The 26587-nt window shown below is 39.2% G+C and overlaps 1 protein-coding gene across 3 annotated transcripts in view; it reads right to left on the bottom strand.

Annotated features, from left to right (window-relative positions):
* Positions 1-4654: 4654 nt before the first annotated feature.
* Positions 4655-26587, bottom strand: part of LOC107152827 (SEC23 interacting protein) — a 45447-nt gene continuing 23514 nt past the window's right edge. The window contains exons 13-20 of one of the 3 annotated variants that reach the window (XM_015498325.2): positions 26063-26158; positions 21091-21288; positions 16055-16210; positions 15587-15689; positions 13458-13643; positions 12652-12814; positions 12000-12099; positions 4655-5022 (exon numbers count right to left, since the gene is read on the bottom strand). In XM_015498325.2, coding sequence (XP_015353811.1) covers positions 12018-12099; positions 12652-12814; positions 13458-13643; positions 15587-15689; positions 16055-16210; positions 21091-21288; positions 26063-26158 — 984 coding nt within the window. In that variant the 3' untranslated portion in view covers positions 4655-5022; positions 12000-12017. The other 2 variants (XM_048791310.1, XM_048791311.1) reach the window with 2 other exon arrangements.

Raw genomic sequence — 26587 nt, 5'->3', positions numbered from 1 at the left:
TTTTTTTTTTTTTTTTTTTTTTTTGATGTAAGCTCAGTTGATTCTCCCCTGCAATGACTGTGAAGCCCTGAGCAGGACAGCTAGTCTGCCTACTCTGAGCCTCAGTCCTCTCATCTGTAAACAGGGCAGATGCTACCTACCTCAGCTGGGCTTCTGTCACCATTACAGGAAGAAGCTTGAGCTTGCAGGGCCTGAAACAGTGGGCACCCAACAAACCAGAGTCCCCTCCCCAGCTCTGTTCCAGAGAGCAGCACTCAGAACAGCAGCAGCCTCGTCCACCTGACACTGCTCAGAGTCAGAAGTGTTCTTCAGAATGGCTGAGCAACTTCTGACTGGCCAGTCGATGCTGGAGAGAAGCAGAGGCCTGGGAGAACGAGCTGGGCGTCAGTTTCGAGAGGCACAAACACCTTCCAGAGCTCCTTTCAACAGGAGTGAATGCCATCACATGGCCGCCAACGAGAAAGCACCACTGGAAATGCTTTTGAAATCGTTTAATGAAAAGTATACCTGACATTCTTCTTACAGCTCTTGCTGCACTTCATACGGAACTTCATTTCTTCAGTTGCTCCCATGAGTGATGCCTCCCAACTCGTGTCTTTCCACAGGTGCACCTTCACCTGGCCACTGGACTCACCTTTTTAGGTACCAGACACCACCACCAAAGCTGGGAGAGCCGCACATGGGGATTCATTACCACCCTGTGCTTCTGAGTGTATGTACACATCCCTTAATAAGGTCTTAGAAATAAGTATTCTTCAAGGGATTGGGGGTGGCTCAGTAGCAGATTTCTTGCCTAGCACATGTGAGGCTCTGGGTTACACACACACATACACACACACACACACACACACACACACAGTCACACTTTAATACAAGAAATGAAAGAACACAGTGGGCCATTCCAAGTACACCAATTCCATATCCTTGAACCTAAGCTGCAGCTCACCACTGACTAGTATGCGGCATTTTGACCACTATTTTATGGATTTTCTTGCTAACCCCTGATCTGTTTTATATGTTGCCCTACAAAATGTCCTATATGGAAGATCGCTGTGATCGTTTCATATTTACCCTAGTGGTACACATGTGGACTGCCCAAGCTCATTTCACTTGGTCTGAAGCATAAAGAAGAAAAATAAGCATTTTCTTCATCCTTTGATCCTTATTCCAAATGAGTCAAATTGGGGCACACTGACATTATCCAAAGGCATTTTGCAAGAGCCCAGATGAAGACAGGCAAATAATTATCACCATCCCTCACGTCCACCCATGCCAACACATGCCATGCCACCCCCCCCTTCTAATGGCTGCACCTCTCCAGCCTTGCACACCCTGCACTCCTGCAGATCTCCAGGCTCTGCCGCTCCTCAGACAGCTCTGTGAGCAGAGGAAGGCTCTCTCTCTGTGGCAGTGCTCACTGCCAGAACCCTGGCCACCGCATGACCCAGGAAGGATGAGGGTGGTAGTAATCTGCCACTGAAGGCCTGGTCTTCGATGCACCTGAGCACTCGTGGCAAAACAATAGCATGGTACTAACCAGCTAAGGCTATGAGTGCCTACTGTGTGCTGAACACAGTACTAACCAGCTAAGGCCACGAGTGCCTACTGTGTGCTGAACACAGTACTAACCAGTTAAGGCCACGAGTGCCTACTGTGTGCTGAGCATAGTACTAACCAGCTAAGGCCACAAGTGCCTACTGTGTGCTGCTCACCAACAAAGGGGCCTTACTCCTACTTTTGTTTAATCCTTACAGCTCCCCCATGAGGTTAAGGAACTTCTGGGTAGAGGAAACTGACCCCAGAACAAAACGAAACCAAAACACACTTTGCTGAGAAGTTAGTGGGAAGAAATCATGCACAAGGATTCACAACTGAGAGGTAAAGCTTGGACACAAGCCAAGACAGGTAGACACTGGAGGTTTACTATGCTTTTGAGTTTTTGGTGAGCTCAATTTGTAAAAATAAAATACCAGGACAAAACCGATAACCTGGTCAAAATATCACAGAAACATCAACAGACAAGTCAGCCGACCATCCATCCTGCACACCCCAGGGCAAGGGCTGACAACAGGAGCAGCGCTGGCACCTTGGCACATGAAGAGCGTGAACTGCCAATTCCCCCACGGGAACAAACCTATTTTCAGAGTGCCATCTTGCTACGTAATAATAAGAACTACACTTGGAGGAAAAGCATCCAGTGTCTGCCGTTCAACTCACCCTCCTCCGAGTGGCAAAACTGAGTTCCCACCAAAAAAGTGCTTGGCATACACGGCGGCCCAGCACCAAGGTGGTGAGATGCCTCCCAATCAGATGCCTGAAACAACAGAACATGAACACCACCAGGGCCAGTCATCCTGGCTTGTCTGGGACAAGCCTGACCTCCAGTTCTTCTTATAGTCACACCAGGTTACCATTTCAGCTCTCAGAGCATCCCCCCAGCACAGTGGTCTCTACTCTAATGCTCATTCCCAAGGGTCCATGTCAATCACACCTTTCAGGAAACATACTTACCTCAAAAATAACTATGGCTTGTGTTGTTTCCTTTTCTTTTAATCATACTGTTCTGAGAAAACATGCTTATCTGCTTGGATTCAAGAAACACAAGTGACTGTCAGACTTGGGAAGCCATATGCACTCATGTACTACAGCATTAGCATGACTCAGTAGGCTCGAGGTTCTGGCCAGTTGTAAGAAGACTCTTATCCTTTGAGTTCAGATACTAACATTTTTAAAGTTTTGTTCCAAACTCTGCACATGAACACTTCCAGAATGACTAAAGACTTGATTTTCCCCACCTAGGGAAGATAAGAGAATTAGTCTAGAATAGGGGCTGGGTAAGGTCTCAAGCTGCTCCTGAGGAGAGGAGGCAGTTTGGTCAGCTGTGCTCTCATCTTGTCTACAAACTGGAATTTGAAAATGTTTTCAATGAAAGAGTCCTGCTGCTTTTCAAAACCCTGCAAACCACCCATCGAGATGATCCTCTCGGGTCTCTTTCAAAGTGTCAAATTATGGTTTTGATTTTAAAAATTCCCTTATTCAACAAATATCTGGGAAGTCCCTCACTCTGTGGAAAGACTCTGTGCTCGCATGGTGGTGACAACAGTGACCAAGACTTTGCTCCAGACTCTGCCCTCAGGAGAACTATAAAAAGACTGTATAGTGATGGAAAAATAGGTCATCAACCAGGTCCAAAAAATTCTATTTTATGTTTCTTCAGGTTTAAAATGAAATGGCAAGAATCCAGGCCTGGCACACATTTCTTCCATGGACAATGGCCCAAAGGCCCTTCTCTTAACCCATCACTCAGAAGACAGGCAGAACAAAACACAAAACTCACTGTAAGTTGAAAAATCAAACAGGATTTTATTAAAATATATATAAATGACCCTCATTTTTTTTTATTTCATCAGTACTGGGAAGTTAAGTGAAAATTAAGTGAAAAGCAATTTGTCCTGGTGTGGAGAAACGAAGGCCGGAAGGGAGTCAATAAATCTGTGTTCCAGCCCAGATCTGCCATGTATCAGTCTAGAAAAGGCATTTAGTGTTGTTCCTCAGCTAGAAAATTGAGGTGGTTGGAATATAGGCCATCCAGGGTCAACTGCAGCTCCAAAATTTTACAGTTCTCATTCTACTATTAGTAGCAAATTATAAAGTCCTGTATTAGCTACACAGCAGCTACTCACAATAGAAAGGGAATGACACTGAACTCACAGGATTTTCCTTCTTCCCCAGTACTGGGGACTGAACCTAGGGGTGCTGTATCATTGAGCCACATCCCCCAGCCCTTTTCATTTTATTTTAAGACAGGGTCTCACTAAGTTGTCCAGGCTGGCCTTAAACTTGTGATTCTGCTGCCTCAGCCTCCCAAGTTGTTGGGATTACAAGCATGTGCCAGCACGCCTAGCTCAAAGGAATACTACTAAAGGAAGACATGAGAATACAGAAGTTTGCTGCTTAAAAAAATCACTGATGTTACTGTTTTATTCACACCAATTAGAATATATATACACAAAAATGTGTATCATATATAGCTTTCAAAAAATTCCATGTTCCATGAGAACTATGTAAACAATGTAAAATGTTTCCACTACATAACAAAAGAAGAAAATCAGCATTTCTGTGTAGGATTAGGAAAATATTTAGATAATTTGAATTTATGGTAAAACAAAGTGAAATACCACAGAGCAGTCTTTTTGTGAAGTAGCTTTACAGCCTAGAAGCAGTACATTTCATACTTTCAAAGACTTTGGTATAAGGGAAATTAATAAACCAGAAAACAAAAACCTCTACTTTGGTTCTCACATTAAGTAGAACTTCAGCAATGAGGCAACTGCCAGCTTCGTCTGATGACCAAATGAAACCTGACATGTGCTCCCTCCTCCTTGTGTAGGTGGACACTCCCAGAGAGTCCATCACAGAACTTCTGGAAAGTCAAAGCACTTCATAACTAGGCTTCCGGTGGTGTGAAGGCTCCACAACACCGTAGACCCAGCGTGGGCTGCAAGTGACCTTGGCCACTTCCTCAGAAAGGACCCTGCATCCCAGCAGCTCAGAACCATGCTTCACATTGAAAGTATGACATCTTTCCTGAAAATCATGTTACCAGAGTTTCTCAAGAAGTCCATACCTGAATAAAAGGAACATACTGCACTAATAAAAAGAAAAATGTAAGTTTAATAGCCCATTGATGATGGTTTTTCAGAAACAGAAATAACCATTTGCATGCTACAAATATTTCTTCATTTAACTCACACTTAACTTGGACAACTATACAACTAAACAAATCTGAGGAATTTTTCATTGCATTATTTTTATAATTACATTTTCTCATCCATACTGTCCAAATGCAGTAGATTTTTTCATTTCCTTTTCGCTCCATGTGTTGCCTTCTGAATGAAGCCCACACCTGAGAGTCATGTGTGAACAACTGTCAACGCATCGCTTTTCAATCTTCCATCACAGGAGCAGACTGGGAACATCCATGGAGAGTTCTTTCAGCAAGGTGATTTTCCCTGGGACTTTCTGTGAAGAGAAGAAAGTTTTAAAAAGAAAACTTGGTAAATGTCACAAATTTACAGTAAGAATATAATGCACTGCCGCTCCTTCCTGAAGTGAAAGAACATACAGGTTCATGCTCAACCTTCCTGAGCAAACACTGCAGACGGCCTCCAAATAACACAGCCTGGGAGCGCACGGCCTCAGATGTGCCATCCGAAGGCTTGGGAGGGCACAAAGTTATTTCAGCAAGAGGAATCTTTGTAAAAAGCAAGTATGGAAAGTGAAAGACAAAATCTTAAGTTAATTATCAGGTTAATTTAAGGCTTTTTAAAAAAGCAATAAAAGGAAATAAACGTGAAAATATTATTTAGCTTAACTGGTCTCTGAATGAATCAAGCATAATATTTTCAATTATTTTATCAGTTTAGTATTAAAAACTTAGATTCTAGCCTAAATTTTATAAGCAAATACATATGGAAATAAAGCCACTAGAGTAAACAAATCTTATGTGAGATAAAAGGTTCTGACTGAGGTTTCCAAAATCCAGGAGTGTTGTTTTTGGGTTTTGTTTGTTTTGAGAGGGTAGAGAGAGTCAAGACTGTGGTATACTGAGAACTTGCATTGCCAGACATTCAAAAGTAAAAAATCACCATTATTAACACACCATAGAGCATGCCATTGTTTTATGCACAAAATGAAAGATGCCCAGGAAAGAGAGTCTCAAAGGAGTCAAGAGACCTTCAAACAAGTAGGGATACCGAATGGCCACAACCCTGATTAGTTAGACATAAAAAGAAAAACCATCCAAGCAAAAGGGATGGCAAAAACCCCTCACACCTCTTATCTGACATGGGAAGAGGGGGGGAAAATTCCCTGTACACTGAATGGTACCGTTGTTCCCTCCACCTGCAGATTCTGAGGTCTGAGTTGACACTACCAGCATGGACCAAGAACATCTCAAGTAGAGAAATCAGCTTAAGTAGACCAGGTGGGTAGTGACCCCCAGTGGCTGGCAGAGAACAATACATGCCCTCTCAGAAACCAACTTATAGTCAACAGCTGATGTTAAGATGCATTCCAAACTTAAGGATGCTAAAATAGGGAATATGACCTGCAATCAATGAAATATGATGGGGAGATAAATAAGTCAATAGAAAAGACCAGAAAGCTCAGGAAATGGGCTAGGAATACAGCTCAGTGGTATGGCTTACTAATATATGAGGCCCTGTAACTCTAAAGCATAAACAAAATTAAAAGTAATATGTATGAAGACATGAATTGATGTGTACATATTTTATATTCAAACAGAGGTATAAAAAATTGTTCTATATGTGTAATAAGAATTGTGATGCATTCTGCTGTCATGTATTTAAAACATTAAAACCAGCCTACCTCACACCTCCAGAAAAAAATACAAAAGGGTCAGGAACAAGCAATTAACAAAAGAAGAAATACAATCAGGCAGGCATATTCATACACCAAAAATACTCAACTTCACTAGTAATGGGTGCATGGACAGATGGATGGGTGCACGGACAGATGGATGGGTGCCCTGATACGGAACACTCTCCAAGACGCAAGGTCACTTTAAAAAAATGAAAAATTTTACTGTGTGTAAGCAGAAGTCTGGAAGGATACACAAAAAAGATGTCACTTCAAAAAGCTAAATCAAGTGTTTATATAACTCATTCAGAAAAGCAAACGAGAACTGTAAGTATACCCCAGACACATGAGCACATGCATGCACACATGGTATAGGCTGATATGGGAAAATTACACAACATCTTAAGCAGAAAAAACAGGCTATAAAATAGCAAACAGTGTAAAACAGACTTAGAAATACTTCAACATTTTTGGTTGGTAAGATTATGGGTAGTTTCTACTGCTGCTTATTCTTTTCTGTATTTTCTTTCTTTTTTTTGTGTGTGATACCCAGGGGTACTCTATTACTGAGTTCCATCCCCAGTTCTTTTTATTCTTTTAAATTTTGAGACAGGGTCTCAGCAAGTTGCCCAAGATGGTCTATAACATGCAATCTCCTGCCTCAGCCTCCTAAGCAGCTAGAATTCAAGGCACATACCACCACACCCAGCTCTTTTCTGTATTTCTTACATCTCAAGGCCCTACAAAAAGAAGTACAAATCAACACCAAAATCAGTAGAAGACAGGAAATTAATCAAAATCAGAGACAAAATTAATTGAATTGAAATCTTTAAAAAAAATTTTTTTTTAAAAATCAACAAAACAAAGTTGTTTCTTTGAAAAAATAAACAAAACTGATAAACTCTAGCCAAACTAACCAAAAGAAAGAGGGGGAAAAACTCAAATTATTAAAATTCATAAGAAAAAGCAAATATCACAGACAATACTGAAATACACAGGATAATCAAACTATTTTGAAAATTTATAATCCAAATAAATTAGAAAACCTTGAAGACATCAACAAATTTCTAGAGTCAACCTAACCAAATTGAATCAGGAAGATACAGAAAATTTAAACAGATCAATTTTAAGTAATGAAATTGAAGACATCAGCAAAAGCCTACCAACAAAGAAAAGCCCAGGACCAGGGCTGGGATCATGGCTCAGTGGTAGAGCGCTTGACCTACATGTGTGAGGCACTGGGTTTGATCCTCAGCACCACATAAAAAAATAAATAAGTAAAATAAAGGTATTGTGTTATACACAAAAAAAGAAAGAAAAAGACAAATAAATTTTTTTAAAAAAAGAAAGAATAACCCAAGGATGGATGAATTCTTAGTCAAGTTCCACCAGACCCTTAAAAAAAAAAAAAAAAAAGCTAATACCAATCCACCTCAAATTATTCCACGAAAATAGAAAAGGAGGGAACTCTTCCAAATTCATTATATGAAGCTAATATCACCCTGATATCAAAACTAGACAGACATATTAAGAAAACTTCAAACCAATATCCTTTATGAACATAGATGTAAAAATTCTTAATAAAATACTAGCAAATCACATACACACATTAAAAAGATAGTGTACCATGATAAAGTGGGGTTCATCCCAGAGATGCAAGGTTGATTCAACATATAGAAATCAATAAATGCAATTCACCACATAAACAGACTTAAGGTCTGAGTCACTATCGTGACTGCTTTTAAAAATGGCCTTCAAGTACGTGGAGCATTTGTTTTACAGTATGACAGCACCAATCATGATAGAGTTGATTGGTGCTGTCACACTATAAAACCCCCATTCCAAATGGCACAATTCTCCTACCAAAACCTCCCATTCCCATCTTCAAATCACTAATGAGGGTGTTCCCCACTCCCATCTGTAACCTCTCCTGCCACCAAGTCTCTGTCATCTCCCATTCCTGTCTGTCTTTCCCTTCCTGTCCCGCTTATTGGCTAACCCTTAACCCTGGCAAACCTAAATACCTGCTTACTGTGAACTTCACCCAAGGAGCAGAACATCACCAAAGAAAAGCCAGGCAATTGTGCCAACTGTACTGACTTCAAATATATGACCAAAATACCAAACGGGCTTTCGGCCTGCAATACAATTCTATTACCCCAGGCTGATAAATTCCTTTTCCCACACTGAGGTAATATCACCTGTTCCTCTCTCCTCAACCTCTCAAACCCTCTACACACTTCAGAGCGAAAACTGAAGTAACCCCAGGACCCTCCTCCTCCCACCTGAAATCAGTGTCTGAACTCTATGCCCTCCTCCAGGGCAGGGGATGCATCCCTGCTCCTTTCCTAAGGCTCAACTCTCCACCTTACCCTGGCCCCACGCCTCCCATCGCACTCCTTTCCCAATATTTCCTCCATCAAGTATCCCCTCGCACTCTTATATTATCAATTTTCCCCTTGGTTCTGAATTATTCCTACTGGCAAATAAGCACAACTTACTACCATCCACTGCCCCCCTCTGCCTTACTTCCATTACTGTTTACAGCAAAGCTCTTTCCTCACTAATCCCCCACCTCTTCTCAACCTCTGTGACTCCTGCCAAGACATTAAAACGACTTTGATCAAAGTCACTGATGATGTCCCGTATCTTCCTGAATCCAAGTCCTCTTCTTGCCTAACCTCTCAGCAGCATCTGACACTGCCTGAAGCAATCTTCCCTGAGCCTCCCTGAGATACAGCCCTTGGGTTTTCTTCACTTCACTGGCTCCTCCTTCTCCACCTTCAACACTCTAGGTGAACTCACCGTCTGCAGCTTCAAACGGCAAGTATATGCCCATGAGCATATACTCCAAAGTTACCTTGAGCTGAGCTTCAGGCCAACATCATTAACTACTGACTAGACAAACAGAACTACTCATTCCCCATGCCCTACACCCCAACAACATCTGTTCCCACAACAGCTTTGCCAGGGAAATGCACACTGACCACCCAACTGCTCACATCAAAATCCTAAGAGTCACCCTGAATTATTCTTTCCCTCACAGTGAATTCACCAGTAAGTCATGAACTACTCTTCCTCCAAAACAGACCCAGATTTATCACCTCTCATCAATGCTACCCTGTGCCCTAGTCAGTCACCACTGACTTTTTAACTATCCTCCCTGCTCTTTCCTTGACCCACTAATAGGACACCCTCCACCCAGCACCCACACAAGCTTTCTAGAGAAACCAAATCATGTCACTCCTCTTCTCAAAAGCCTGCAATGTTTTCACCCCATTTAGAACCAGGTTCTTCATCATCAAACCCACCTATCTCTCTGACTCCCTCACCCCCACTCTGCCTTCACTCACACCTCCAGCTACACTGTCTGCTCTCTGTCCCTGAACCACAGCAGGTCTGCTCCCCTCTCATGACTTCTGCAGCTGCTCTTCCTTCTGCTTGTTCTTCCCCCATCCCCCCATATGTCCACCTTCTTCTCACCCAACACTCAAATTTTAATCCAAATATCATCAAATTCAGCCAGGCATTTCCTGGAAATAAGCCCCATGTTATGGTTTAGATGTAGTGTCCCCCAGAATTGTGTGAGACAATGCAAGATTTGGAGGAGGAATGATTGGGCTATAGCCTTAACCTAACTAATGAATTGATTCCCTGACGAAATTAACTGAGTGGTGGACAGAGCCTGGTGGGGTGTGACTGGAGGAAGTGGTTAATTGGGGGCATGGCTATGGGGTGTATATTTTGTATCTGCAGAGTAGAGTCTCTCTTTGCTTCCTGATCATCATGTGAGCTGCTTCCCTCTGCCACACTCTTCTACCATAATGTTCTGCCTTACAGTGAGAGCCTTGAGGAATGGAGCCTGCCTTTTATGGACTAAGAACTCTGAAACCGTGCACTCCTAAATAAACATTTTCTCCTCTACACTTGTGCTGGTAGGGTCCTTTATCACAGCAGCAAAAAAGCTTGACTAAAACACCCCAGCTGCTCTCTATCATTTCCAATTTAATCTTCTCCACCAAACCTACCAATATTTGAAGTTGTGCATTTTAGGGATCAGGTTTACTGTCAATCTTCTCCCAGTAGAAGGTAAATCCCTTAAAGGTGAGGATGCAATCTTGTTGATTACTTATCCTCAGCATAAAAATGGGTGACTGGCACACAGTAGGTACTGAATAAATATTTGTCCATCAAGTGAATAACTATTTTATAATTGAAAATCTGTACTATGAGAAGCTTTTGACATTACATTCAGTTTATTTTAATATTATAATATCAGAAATGGTGGGAATTAATAAAATGATATATGATGTGATCATGTAATTGTTTTTTAGATGAAACTACTCTGAAATATTACAATATCAGAAATGGTAGGAACTGATAAAATTATATACAATACAATTACAAAGTAGTTGTTTAGACCAAACTATTCTGTGGACTAAGACTGCCTAATATATAGCATTAAAAAACACTGAAAATTATCTAAATGTTCATTCACAGGAAACTGGCTCACACACATGATAGGAATACCAAGTGAGCTGCCTGGCTGACGGAAAACAGCCAAGTTCAAGACAATATATTGAATGAGATCCCTTTGTTTTAAAAATGCATGAATATTTACTTGAATATATGCACAAAAATTTCTCTAAGGGAACCCCAGTGAAAATGGTTACCTCTCTAAAATGAGAAAGTGGAGGCTAAAGGGAATCTTCATTTATCATTTACTACCAGAAAACCAAAATGTGCTAAGAGCTACTTTTGATTTTGGCAATGTAGAGATCAGTACTTTTTATTCCATTCTTTCAAAGGCTTTAAAATTTCTTTTTAAAAGTAATGCATAATCTAGTGATGAAAAACAGGTATCCAGTGTCTCAGGAGGACAGTTAGGAACATAGAGCATGACAAAAACACAGACTGGCACACTCATCACAGACTTAACCCTCTTCTCTATTCCTTCTCTAAAGACTGGGAACACTTACAGCATCACCTTTGCTAGGGTGGCCACAGGCCTAGTCTATAGGTGTGAGAGAGTATTTGGCCACGCTTTTGCTTTTCTAATTTAAAAGGGATAGGCAAGGTAGACGCTGCTCTGCATGCCAGATACAGGCATGTCTGGAACGATGGGAGCATGTTATAACCACAAGGCAGTAAGAGCCGACACTGATGCAGGAAGACGCTGTACAGGTGTCTGGTGGCATCAATCAACAAAGGAACCATTCCTGTCACTGAAGGAAAATAAACTCTACTTGTTTAAAGTGTTATAAATGGGTAATGAGACCTATACCCAAAGGAATTCTCAACTGACATTTCTAGGATCTGTTTTTTTTAAAAAAAAGACAAAACCAAAAAAAAAAAAAAAAAACCACAAAAAACTAAAAGACTCAAATTCTGTGTAGTTTTGGAAAGAAGATAATAATAAATCAGAAATACATACTGCAAACTAATCCCCTTCCTTGCTATCTGTATTCTGAATTTAAACAAAATAAACGAACAAAAAAAAAAATCTCAGAGGAAACAGAAAAGAGCAAAGAGAAAAATCCCAGTCAATATCAGCTCCATAAAAAAAGCTTCAGAATGCAAACATTCAAACTTTTTATGTATAAAAGAGATAAACTCACAGTAAAATAGAAGTCCGATCAATGCTGGGGCTGCTCTGGACTAATGTTCATTGTTCGATAAATTTCTTTAAGTAGTAGGAGAGCAGTATCTTCGGATTCCCTACCAAAAAGAAAAGCATATTTATTTAAAAGACTATTAGTAGAATTAACTCTGTGCACAAAGGTGGTAAATGCAGTTTAGTTGTTCTATTCAACTCTAACAAGGGCAAATGATGGCAAGGCAATGTGATCTCACAGCTATCCTTAAAAACTGCACAGAGACCAGCTCCAGAACAGTCAAGCTCTTGGTGATAAGATCATACAGAAGAAATGGCTTTCCTAAATCCCTACAACTCCCACTACGAAAGACTCCTACAAAAACAGTGTGCAAGCACAAAGGGCCTCTGGGTAAAGGCAGATAACATACCGCCACCTTGTGGATAACTCAAATATGCAGATTAGAAAGATAAAAAGTTAGAAGCATATTGCAAACCTCTATTCTGAATTTTTTTAAAAATTAAAGGAGAAAAGTTATGATTTGAGATATATGAGTTAGAATTAACAGACCATAACAAATACTGAAATCAGTAAAAGAATCTCACTAAAACTAAACTGTCGTTATGTGATGGCACCTAAAGTCCTCTCAAATGTTATCAAAGTGAAGAACACTTACCAATAGCACAGATGACTCTGAAGAGCGAAAAGATATTCATTAAAACTCTCTATTGGCTTTTCTTGAAGAACGTAATCAATTCGGCGGCCTCCGTTTAACATTCCAACTTTTCCTAAGTAGTCTTCATCCTTGGAAAAATCTGGACTTTCAACAATCTTTTGTGCTAGAATTTAAACCATTTCAATATCAAAGTCAATCACTTAATCATTATCCTTTGACTTTAGCTGACTTTCTGGCTCAATGAGTATAAGGCTTGACACACGTAGCAACTGGGGAGCTACCAGGCTCACTCCCCATTCCTCCAAACAACAGGGGAAGAGAGAGGAGAAAGAGCCAACAGCTGACAGAAGTTGTGAAGATAAGGGGTGAGAAAGCATTGTAGAGAGAAAGGAAATAGAATTAGAATCTGAAAGTCAAACAAATCATGGCACAATGACCTGACATTGTATATGAAGTCTATAAGGACACAGTTAAACAACAGTATTAGGAAGATAACTTCTTTTGAGTCTTTAAAATGCCTGAAATACAAACACTTCTCAACTCTGATATTCCATTCTGGCCTTAAGAAACTCAACAAAATATTTAAAAGTTCAGTAACTATCAGTTAAAAACCTAGTTAACAAAGAATGATGTTGAAATAATGTACTTGATGGTATAGTTTACTATGACAAATTCTCCTTTATAGGAAGGATCTACACAATTTCACAAAATAAGACTAGAAAATAAAAGCATTATTAAGTAATGCACAAGTGTTATGGTTCATAAATAACATTTGTACTGGAAAATGCCTCAAATGTCAAATTTACCTTCAACTACTTGCTTTTCTTCTTCCTCTTTGATTTGATGGGCAACTTTCTCCAATTCTTCTTGCAACTGAGTTGAAGAGGTATGAGCACGGGCAAACTCATTAAGTGTCTGCCAAGCACTTTTCAGAGAGCTAATAAAACCCTGCTTCAAATCAGATCCCATTCGAGAGAGACTTTCTTTCAACTCTAAAGAGATCAAGAAAACACATCAAGTTAATCAGTCACTGGGTAAAATTCCATTATCACAGAAATTAATATTCCATTGAGAAGCTCTTCTTCCTCTCTTAAAGTCAAATATACAGAATGATTCAGCCAGAATGCTTAGCATGATAAAATAACATGATGAATCTTATTCTGTCATTTTTTATTTTTATTTTTTGGTACCAGGGATTGAACCCAGGGGTGCTTAACCACTGAGCCACATCCCCATCCCCATCCCTTTTTATTTTTTACTTTGAGACAGGCTCTCACTAAGTTGCTTAGGGCTTCATCAAGTTGCTGGGGCTGGCTGTGAACTTGCAATCTTCCTGCCTCAGCCTCCAGAGCCACAAGGATTATAGGTATGTGCCACCAGTTTGACTTATTCTGTCATTTTTTTTCATGACTAAACTTGATCCAGCCCAAGAATATAAATTTCCCCTATCCATAGAAAGAAGTTTAAATACTACAAAAATATAAGCAACATTCATAAGTATTTTTTCCTGGAAGTTTTTTTAAAAATGGACCCAAGAGACTAAAAATATCACTGCTTTTCTAATTTGTAACAGTGAAATGGTTTTGAGAATATAAGATTCTAATAACTACAATTTAAACCTCTACTTTAGAAATGAAAAAAACCTCTGCTCCTTCATTATTTCTCCTCTTATATAATAATCATATTTGAATTCAAGGTCTTTGAGTTATCAAATTTCTCATTTTAACTTCCAAAGAGTTAAATATTTTTTTAAAAATCATGCCACTAGCCAAACAAACAAAACACATCCCCCTTTTTGGGTGTGGGGGGGACACTGGGAATTGAATGGAGTAGGGGGGCATCTACTACTGAGAGAGATAGATACTCATTTATTTTTTATTTTGAAACAAGGTCTTGCCAAGCTGCCCAAGCTGGCCTCAAACTTGCAATCCTCCTGCCTCAGCCTCCCAAGTAGCTAGAAAAAAACTTTTTTTCTTTTCTTTCCTTTTTTTTTTTTTTTTGGTGTGTGTGTGTCTTCTTTAATTTNCTTTTTTTTTTTTTTTGGAGGGGGGGAGCACTAGCACTAGGGATTGAACCAAGGGGTACTTAAATCACTGAGCCATATCCCAAGCCCCCCCCCTTTTTTTTTATAGAGAGACAGGGTCTTGCTGAGTTGCCAAATGCCTCCTCACTAAACTGCTGAGGCTGGCTTTGAACTTATGATCCTCCTACCTCCGCCTCCTGAGTCACTGGAATTACAGGCATACACCACCAAACCCAGCAAAAAACATGTTTAAATAAAAGGACATGATCACTTTTCCTTTTCTTGTCCATGCTCACAACCCTTCCACCCAATCTTTTAAGTCTAGGGATAAGTAATACCCATAATTAACAGAAATTATCCACTATTAGGCTAAATGATGTGTGTGTGTGGGTGTGTTTTGCTAGGGATGGAACCCAGGGCCTCAATAAAGCTAAGCATGTGCTGTACCACTGAGCTACTCCCCAGCCCTGCCAGGGGAATTTTTTTTAATAGGAAAAGTTTGTCTAATTACAAGAAAACAACACTTTTCTTGACTTAGACAACATCAATTTCACTTCTTTATTATTTGGTCATTAAGTGTTACCCTTCTTCCCAGTTTCAAAAACTGTAACCAAATTATCAAAATTTAATTATTTCTTATTGCTTTATTACCAACTTGCCCCATTTTCAATATCATCAAAAAGAAGGAATTCATTTAAAACTTTATACCTCCTTCAAATTCTTCCTTTTTCTGAACTAAGTAGAAAGAATTTAGTGTTACAATTTTCATAATACTAATATTAGTAATATTAGTAATATAGTAATATTACTAATATTAGTAATATTAGATTAGTAATATTAGATTACAAAATAATACTAATAATATAGATTATAAAATATCAGGAATGACAAGTTTTTACACTTGTTTCTTACCCAAATGAAGTCTTTTTCTGCCTTTGTGATGTGGGATGAGGACTGCTTTTAGATCCAAATCTGGAACAATCATAGGTTCTAATCTATATGCCACTGGATCAAGCTACAAATGGAAGAATTGAAAAGCTGTTTTGAATTGTATGCTTTTAGTTGGGTAAGAAAATGATAACTGGCAAATCAGAGATTGACTTTTTCCTACTCCTTATTCAAATACTGGCAATTTTAAGAAGTTTTTCTATAGTCTATAGGTAAAACTAATTTGCAAGCAAAGCAATAGAATTATTTCTTTGAACAGGATTTCTGTTATTAGAAAATAACAGACTATATCTCTTAGGATGGAAGACTCAAGTCCTACAAAATCAAGATCAATATTAACTCCCAAGAAATAAGAACCTGAGAACCTTTAAGGTAAAGAGGACAGGCTCTTCATCTTTTTCAAAAGAAAAAAAAAAAATTCAGTTCACTCACAGGATGATAAATATTGAAGAATCCTTTACAAGTAGGAAGCCTGTAGTTTTCATCTATCTTATCCACTCCTCGGATGGTAAGAAACATACCAACTGGAGATCCCAAAGCAAAGAAAATCTCTGGCTCGAAGTCTAATGAGCTGTAAATAACAGAAACCTAGAAGAAAGCAAGTAGCAATAAAAAAGATCATTCCAATATCCCAAAAGACAAAATTCTTTGGGATTTTCAAGTGTTCTTAGAGTAGTATTTAATTTAAACACAGAAGATACTCTTCTATGGATAGCTGCTGCTGCCATAGAAGACTAAAAAATTCTCTCTAAAATCTTCAGTCTATCACATCCTCTGGCTACAAATTTATTTACTCTCCAGTATAAGAAACACAGTATATAAGCATGACTGCATCAATTATGGTCATATATGTGGTTAAAACTGTAGTAATCTGGAGTCACACTGCTGGGTCTGAATCCACTCTTTATTCACTGTGTTATTTGGGTCTGGAATGTGCTCATGTGTTGAAGGTTTGGTCCTAGTGCAGCAGTGTTCCAAGGTGAGGCTTTGGGGGAAGTGATTGGATCATGAGGGCTCTGACCTCTTCAGTAGATTAGTCCACTGACAGATTTATTATCTAATGGCATTACTGGAAGATGGTGGAAACTGTAGGAGGGTGAGCCACATTGAAAGAAGTGGATCACTGGGGGCATACCCTGTAAGGTATTATCTTGGCCCTGGCCTTGATTCTCTCTCTTTGACCCCTGAAACCATGAGTCAAAATAAATCTTTGCTCTGTTGTTGTTTTTCTCAGGTATTTTGTCAAGTGACAAAAAACCAACACACTGTGTGACCCTGGGCAAGTTAACTTCTTCATGAGGACTACCTTTATTATAATTTCCATCCTTTTGAAGCCAGACAGGCAAGGGTTGGATCCAGAGAATGGAGGAATTAAAATGTTAATGCCTTCAGAACCCTTCCACCACCCTATAAAGATAACCTGCCCCTGTTCCAACCTGTACCAGGAATTGCCCCTCCCTACAGGGAGTTATAAAGTTATTAATTAATGTGTGCTGGGCCGCTCCATCCTGCCCTTCCCCCTTCCCCGTTTCCCACCTTTAGGCCACAACACCCAGCATCTAGGAAACAGATAAGGGGAAGAGAGCAGGAAAAGAACGGAATCCTAGGACATATAAAAAGGCAAAACATCCTCGCTTCTTGGGATACCAGGATACTAGCTTTGGCCCCCTTCTCCCTCCCAGAAGTCTGTGTTACCCCTTTTAGCTTTATGTGCTTGCCTTGGTGTGATTCTCTAATATTATACTTCAACATGTGAGGGAGCAGAACTCATCACCAGCAACCCCGGAGGTTATCACTTTCTATTTAAGGCAAGTTCCTTCAGTCAGAAAAATGACTTATCCTGAAAGAATTCTCTTTGGGTAGCTTGCACACAATTGTTCTCTCAAGAAAAAGTAACAAGTGTACAACTCTTTCATTTTCCTCAGTGGAAGGACAATGTCTTTTTCATTTTAGTGTCTGGAACTCCTACAAAGAACAATGAATGGCATAACCCGAGTGTGCAACAAAGGTCCACCAGGAGAAGAAGGTATCGCAAGACTCACCATGCTCACTTCTCAGATGAAGAGACTGAGGCTTAAGAGGTGTGTAACTCACCCAGGGGCACACAGCCAGTGAATGCAGAAAGCTGACTTAGCCCAGCACTTCTAACTCCAAATCCAAGCCCTCTACCATGCCCGGAGAGCCCCTCAACAGTCTGGACTTCATAACCCGAGGTTTGCAAATTCAATAGTTTGGCTCTCCCATAAAAAGGCAGGGGGGGACTTAAAAGAAATTATATAAACTGAAAAAATATTTACAACATAAATGATAAGGGGCAAACAGCATCAATATATACAGATTTATTAAATATCAGTAAAAAAAATCCAATAGAAAACAGGTAAAAACCAGCAGTTCATAAAAGAAAAATACTTTCAAAACACACAGAAAATATCTAACCTCTCAAGTACTCAAAAAAAAAATGTAATGCAATACCATTATTCCTATCAGTTTATCAGAAACAAACAAAATGCTAAAAAAAGGTAAAAAATTTACTTTCACATAACTCATTTATTTAGAAGTAAGTTATTAAAGTGAAGCTACTACGTAGTTTTACAGAAGAATGAGGGCTGGTGGTGTAGCTCAGTGGGAGAACACTTGCTGAGCATGGGTGAGAAAGGTCCTGAGTTCCGTCCCTGGCACAGCAAGCAAGAGAGAGAGAGAGAGAGACAGGGAGAGAGAGAGAGAGAGAGAGAGAGAGAGAGAAACAATTATGCCAGTACTGGCAAGGGACAGATGAGAGCATCAACCTTATAAACTGCCAGTCGGAGGCAAATCGGTACCTTTCAGAAGTACAGAAACCATCAGAACTTTCACGTGTACATCTTTTGGCCCAACTACTCTGCTTCTCCCAACTTAACTGAAAGAAAATAATGAAGAATATACACAGAAAGTTGATTTTAAAATGTTTATCACTGAATTGTTTAAGAGTGAAAAACGGCCAGGTACAGTAGCACAAGCCTATAATCCCAGAGACTCAGGAAGCTGAGGTGGGAGGATCTCAAGTTCAAGGCCAGCCTCAACAACTTAAGGAGACTGTCTTGAATTAAAACATAAAAGGGGTTTACAGATGTAGCCAAGTGGTACAGCACCCCTGGGTACAATCCCCAGTACTGCATACAAAGAAAAAATAGAATAAAAATTGGAAATTGCCTAAATGGTGCAATGTTATAGGTTGAACTTGTGTCCTCTCAAAAAAAAGATATAAAGTCCTAACCCCCAATATCTTTAAATAGAATCTTTAAAAAGGTAATCAAGTTAAAATGAGATCATTATGATAGGCCCTAGTCCAGTATGACCAGTGTTGTTATAAAAAGGGAAAATTTGGACACAAGAGTCCTACACACAAAAAAGGATCTCAAGTTCGAGACCAGGGAAGAGACAGAAATGACATAAAAATGGGGGACTAGAGAGATGGTCTATAAGCCAAGGACAGCTGAAGACAGCCCACGAACCACCAGGAGCTAGAAAGACACAAGGAAGGAGTTCTATACGGGTTTCAGAGGACGCATGGCACTGCCGACACCTTGTCTCAGACTCTTGGCCTCCAGAACTGTTGAGAGAAGAAATTTCCATGTCCAAAGCCACCCAGGATGTGTACTTTGTTATAGGAGCCCTTGGAAACTAATAAATCCAGTAAGTAATAAGGAAACGACAGAACGCATAATTATCTTCCCAGTGATTAAAAATCCCAACAGTCATTAAAAATGAAGTTCTGGAGGAATATTTACTTACATGGGAATATATTTATAATACACTATTTGAAGACAACAGGATGATTTAATAAAATACTACATATAGCATTTTCTCATTTTGGTTAAAATATATATGTAAATATATATCCAAACAAAATTCCGAAGGCCTTGCTCAAATAGTTGATGGTATTTAGCTGTAGCTGATGAGGTTAGAGTAAAGCCAGGACAGTGACACATGCCTGTAATCCCAGCTAATCCCAGCTGGAGGGTTTATTTTCTTTTTCAAATGTCCTGTTGTTTAGCTGGTTTCTGTGACTTTCTGGCAATGAATAATGTACTCTGTGGCTGCTATTTGTATTGCCCAACAACTCTTTGGTAACAGATCTTGCCTACCTGCCTCAGTGCTCCAACCACAGAGGTGGCATATGAACTGGTCTGTGTCAATCTGTGGCCATACCCAGGCTACAAGCTGGTCCAGAATGGACTCAAACCAGGTAAACCAAAATCACTCTTTGGAATTTTCCTAACTGGACCTGGCAGGATAGATTCCTTTTCTTTTACAGTCCTAACACTATAAGGAGATGACTCTGGTTTCATGGACAAGGTTCCCTCCCAGAGAGGTGTGTACTGAGTATCCTAGTAGCTCATAGACCCCTATACTTTCAGCTTTCAAAGGAAGGTGAGAAAACATTTTGCCCTTTATTTGCTAAGGTCTGATCACATTTGTCATGTTTGAAAAAGACATATTTAACTTTTTTTTTTTTGAGAGAGAGACAGAATTTTTAATATTTATTTTTCTTAGTTCTTGGCAGACACAACATCTTTGTATGTGGTGCTGAGGATCGAACCTGGGCCGCACGCATGCCAGGCTAGCGCGCTACCACTTGAGCCACATCCCCAGCCCCAAAAAAGACATATTTAAAAATGCAACCAGTAAAAATGAAATGGGCTTGAAATTTTAAATGAGGTAGTGTAAAAACCAAGTTCCATCTTGTACCTTCATGAACTCACTTGTGATATTCAACTGTAAATACACTGAAAGCAATGCTGTCTAAAAGGAATTTAATATTTCTAAGCCACTGAGATACAACTATATGAAAGCATAACGTTAAATGCAGCATTATAAACTACTTGATCAATTTTTATAAGAATTTTTCCCCAAGGCAAGAATTGTGAACACTAGAAAACATAAGTTGAGCAAATACAACAAATTTCTCCCACAGAAATTTAGGTATATTCTAAACACAGTTTTCTAACATAGCCACTTCTGATTAGTGATAATGAGACTAAGGGTATAAAATTATGAATGTAAAGCCAGGACAGTGACACACACCTGTAATCCCAGTGACTCAGGAAGCCAAAGCAGGAGAATCACAAGTTTGAGGCCAGCCTCAGCAATATTCCTCCCTGTCTTAAAACTTAAAAAAATAAAATAAAATAAAATGGTCTGAGAATATAACTCAGTGGCAAAGTGGCCCTCAGTTCAATTTCTGGTACAAAAAATAGAAAAATTTTGAGTGTTAGAAAAGCTGAAATAAAGCTAACTTCAAAAGTAGATGTCTTGTACTATACAGGTTCAAACTTTTACTGGGAACATTATAAAAAGCATAAAATAGTAAAAGAAAGTCAGTTTTCTCCACACAGCCCCAAATAAATGTTATATAAATATTTAAAGAATGTACAACCAATCCAAATGATAAAGATGTGCTCATTCCAACATAAAAAATGTAAACTCACCTGGCCAGTGCCAACTTCAAAAGACTCATAATCAATGTGCACAGAAGAAACGTAAGCACCAACTGGAAGCTTCCTCTTAGATTCACTAGATTCTGAAGGGACAGAAGCCACTTCTTTAGCTTTCTGAGCACTTTCATCTTGTCCTTTTGTCGAAGCAGCCATCATTGCCTTCTTTTCTGATGCTGCTTTTTTCTGTTCCTATGAAACACAAATACTTCACAACATAATCTTGAGGATAAGTTCAGTTCTCAGCTATCAATTCAAAACATGCCATCTCAATATTAAGGAATGATGAGTAACATAGGCATAATAACAGCACTGGGGCCATGAGAGAAATGTCCTTCTCGGACACAACTAACCATTTAGGGAAAAAATGCCATGGCATCTATAAATTACTTTAAAATTCTTAAGAAAAAAAGATTACAAAAGAAAAAAATAGTTTGCAATTAAATAATTAAAATTAAACATAAGTATCGGCTCCCCCAACTAGTACTCGGGATTGAAACCATGGGCACTACCACCGAACTATACTCCAGCCCCTTTTATTTCTTATTTTGAGACAGTTTTGCCAAATTGTCCAGGTTGGCAGAGAACTTGTGATCTTCCTGTCTCAGCCTCCCAAGTAGCTGGGATTACATGTATGCTCCACCATATCCAGGTAAATACTGGCTATCTTGATGAATCTCAAAATATTATTATTTTTTAAAGATTTGCAATTTTATGTATTTGCAGTGCTGAAAATCAAACTCAGCACCTTGTGCAGGCTAGGCAATTATTCTACAAAGATCTATATATCCAGTCCTCAAAAACATTATTTTAAATATAAGAGGGCAAATACAAAACAGTACATGCTGTTGATTCTACTCAGATGAATTTCTAGAAATCAGGACAGTGGTTATAGGGAGGGTGGAGGAGTTAGCTAGAAAGAAACATAAGGATAATGGATAGATGTGTTGGGTTTTTGTTGCAGGTCATGATTACACAAGTGAATACAACCACCAAAACTTACTGCACAAAACTTTCAAGATCTGTGCATTTCCATAAACAAAAGCCATGCCCAGTGGTAACTGCATCCTGAATTCAGCAATGTTGGGCGAATGTAAACCTTGTCTTGGGCAACTCATCTATGCCGCGGGGTTTTTTTTGAGATTCAACTATATGAAAGCATAACGTTAAATGCAGCATTATAAACTACTTGATCAATCTTTGTAAGAATTTTTCCCCAAGGCAAGAATTGTGAACACTAGAAAACATAAGTTGAGCAAATACAACAAATTTTTCCCCAGGCTGAGGACTGTGTGGTGGTCTCTGTGTTTTCAGTGTGTGTATGTGTGTGTGTGTCTGTGTATGGTACTGGGGACTGAACCCAGAAGTACTTTACCACTGAGCTATATCCCCAGTCCTTTTTATTTTTAATTTGAGACAGAGACTTGCTAAGTTGTTCAGGGCCTCACTAAGTTGTTGAGGCTGGCCTCAAACTTGCATTCTTCCCAGCACAGCCTCCTGAGTCACAGGCATTATAAAGCATGTGCCACCATGCCAAGCAACTATGTTTATTAGTTTCTGAACAGACTGACTCAACAAAATATTTGGCCAAACTGGTCAATCTGCTAATTAAAGTACTAAGAAATCATAAATCCAACTGGTTAATCCAAGAGACAAAATAGGAAAATGAAAACTCAGCCAGATTTTAAATGATTCTATCATCAGTATTTTGGAAAGTTTATTTCTTCCCTTTTGAGGCAGCACAAGTTTTTTTGTTCGTTTTTGTTTTTGTTTTTTTAAGTTGTAAATGGACACAATATCTTTACTTATTTAATTATTTATTATTATGTGGTGCTGAGGATCGAACCCAGTGCCTCACACGTGCTAGGCAACCGCTCTACCACTGAGCCACAACCCCCAGCCCTGAGGCGGCACAAGTTTAAAGATGAAATCCAAAAAGAATATTTTCAGAGTTCTTCAGTTTAAATATGCTTCCCACTCAGAACTACCACCTAATATACTCATAAAACTTGACATTACACATTGCTAAAGAGAGTTCTCACAAGAGATCATAAACTGATCTGTTGCCAAGAGCTATTTTGCTCCCCTAAAATTCTATGCATTAAGTTTAAAACTAAGTGAATCAACATATAAATACTTGACTTAACAATACTGCAAACCCTAAAAACTATTACTTTTCAAAAGAAAAATCACTAAACCCATTTTCAAAGAAAAACAGCACATGGGCCATGTATATTTGATCTCTTTACTATAAAAAAAATTGGCTAATTTTGGTCACATTGTTTCAGTAACAATAAATCAACAGGACACACCATATATTATCTTATCTGGCAGCACTTTGTTATCTGTGAGCAACATAGAACAATCAATGTAGCTCAGCCAAGAACACTTCTTAGTTCATCCAAAGGAAATTACTCTTAAATTTAAAAAATAAGATCATGTTATAGATTTTTATTCATTTCAAAACACCCTTATAATGTCATAATTTACATATCTGAGCAACTGCAGTTTATAAAACAGGCTCCTAGAAATTATTCAAAATTTCTAAAGTATTTCAGAATACTTTTCCACTTATCCTTTTTTACAGAATAAAATTAAGGATATGACGTAGGGCCTAAAACACAGCTCTTCTGGGTTCTGCCTTGCTTACAGGCCTCTGCTTCACTGCTGTGGGCATGCAGCACCCAGTCTACAAAGAGCAACACCACAACACAGGATCCCAATCTCAGTTTGGGATCTGCCCACAGTATTGCCAGGGACTCAGGTGAGACAAACTACAGAATGATTTAGCATACAGAAAAAATAAGATGAAAGACACCCCTCAACTGCCAAGTGAACAATCCTTCCTAACACTTAACTCAAATATGGTATGCTCTGTTCCAGAAGGTTTTGAGAGTTGCTTCTTTCCTTTCCATCTCTGAGTTTATATCCCAAATCACAATTCCACTCACTCACAATCATCTCTGAGCAAATACAACAATTCCAATAACCACTCTACAAATTCCCAGCAGCCTCCAGCTTCATCCTCTTCCAACACCTGATCATGGTAACCAAGAGGACTCTTCCTGTGGTATTTCCCACACTGTCCAATGGCCTAAGCATGGCAAGGTTCTCAAGTGGCATCCAGGAAGACCCTGAAGCAAGGATTTACTGCTGCTAAAGGGAAAGTGTGGCTCAATTCACAGGGGAAAAAAATCAAGCTGATAACAGGCCTGTCTCAATATTAAGATTTGTTACAACTTTTATTTTTGTTTGCTTTTAGTACTCTCTATAAACCAACAGGCCCTGGTCAACAGCAAAAGAAGGCAAATAGTAATTTAAGAAAATAGACGAGTTAATACCTTAAAATTTCCATTCATTATAAATAACTCATGGTTATTTTATTTTATAATATAGTTTATGGCATTTATTTTTTAATTTTTTAATTTCTAAGCAAGTTAAAACTAAAATTTAGACTAAATAGTAGATTTGGTGCTAAACCATAACTTGTCACAGAATTAACCAGCAAATCAGCACCATGACTTTCACAGCTGTAAAACTATGTCTGATAACCACTCCTTTATAAAAGAGAATCCAAACTTCCACCTGGTGCTTGGGCCTCTGCAGCCTTCCCTCCTCTCCATTCCCAGCTCATCTGACATTTCGGCTGTGGGGAACACGGGCCTGTTCCTGGGGGACCATTTCACTCCTACTCCCTCTCCTCAAGCGCCAGCATTTGCTCAGCAAACCACAGTCCCCTCTCCACAAGCAGAACTGCCACCCTTGGTCTGCTTCGGGACGTGCAAACAGCACCCTCGTATGTGGTCACTTGTGGTCAACTCTTTACCCTAACTGGACTAACTGGACTGCACACTTGTGGTTCATCTCCAAATCCCAAGATTCAAGCATCGTGTCTGACCTAGATGTTTAGTAAAATGCTGACTCAATTCCTTAAGCTAATCATAAAAAAATCAATTTCTAATCATATTTCATATAAAGAAGTGGTATATGTTAACTTCCAAATAAGTACCCAAAACAAGAGAACCAGAGATGATCAAATGGAAAGGATCAGGGCTGGGAGTGTGGTTCAGTGGCAAAGCACGTTCCTAGCATATATGAGGCCCAGGATTCAATTCCCAGCATTGTAAAAACAGAAACCAAGATGCCAGAACCATCAGAGACCATATGCTGATAAGTTAAAACAAGTTTTTCCAAGGATTTTTTTGTTGTTGTTTTTTTGTTTTGTTTTTGTTTTTTTTGGTACTGGGGGGGCAGATGCTTAACCACTGAGCCACATCCCCATTTCTTTTTATTCTGAGACAGGGTCTCACTAATTTGCTTAGAGCCTCACTAAGTTATAGAGGCTGGCCTCAAACTTGTGATCCTTATGCCTTAGCCTCCCTAGTTGCTGGGATTACAGGCATGCACCACCACACCTAGCTGCTTTTTTAAAAATGATTTTTAGTTGTTGCTTTGTTGTGCAGTAAAATTTGTTGTGTAGTTGTTACTTAGTGAGATTTCAGCACATGCTTCCTCACCTCTCTAGATGGGGAGAAAGAACAAGTAAGCTGCTGCAGGTGTGACCTCCACATACATCATTTCTTGATCACTCCAACCTATCTACCTCTCCCACTTTAGAAAGAAGGAAATCAGTGATCAGAGAAACTAAACCAATGTCTCATGAGTGTGCAGTTAATAAGTGTCTGAACTGGGAGTCAGGGCAACCAACTCATCTATTTGACCAGTACTTCACCAGTTTAAAAACAAAACCCTCTGGCCTGCAAAGTCTTTGGTCCCAGGAAAACAAGGATGGTCAGTTGGCCTGATTTGGATTTAAACCCAGTTCTGACAAACTCAAGTGTGGTTTCCATCAGCTCCATTACCATGCTATAGATAGGTGCAAACAAACTTGCCTAACCACAGGGGTACGAAACACTTCTAAAACAAAATGTGCTGGTCACACATTGAGAGTAGAAATGAACGTTACCAATTTGGCTGCTTTAAGTTTTACAAAGTTAGCTATCTTCTTCCTGGGTCCAAGGGGTATTCCCATTTCCTTCAGGTCATCAACTGTACACATAAGCTTTAAAAAGAAACAAGCACATTATTAATCATTTTAGAGGTAGAGGAACTGAAATTAGAATGTGAAAATTATAAAAGACATCATCTAAAACAACCTAAGAGCCAACTTTTAAGTTAATTTGTTTTTAAATAATAGATTATTTTAAGCTATATAATCTTATCCCTGTCCACCTAAAACATCCTATTATTATTATTTTAGTTGTTGATGGACTTTTATTTCATTTATTTTTATGTGGTGCTGACAACTGAACCCAGTGCCTCACACATGCCAGGCAAGTGCTCTACCACTGAGCCACAACCCCAGCCCCCTATTATTTTTAATAGAAAATATGTACATGTTGTACAAAATTCCAAAGTACAATCAAGCACACAATAGTCATTTCCCTCCATTCCTACCTCAACCACCCGACTCACCTCTCAGCAACACCTG

This window comes from Marmota marmota, unplaced genomic scaffold (genome assembly GCF_001458135.2).
Source record: "Marmota marmota marmota unplaced genomic scaffold, marMar, whole genome shotgun sequence".
Taxonomy (NCBI): domain Eukaryota; kingdom Metazoa; phylum Chordata; class Mammalia; order Rodentia; family Sciuridae; genus Marmota; species Marmota marmota.
This window is presented reverse-complemented; position numbering and strand designations above follow the sequence as displayed.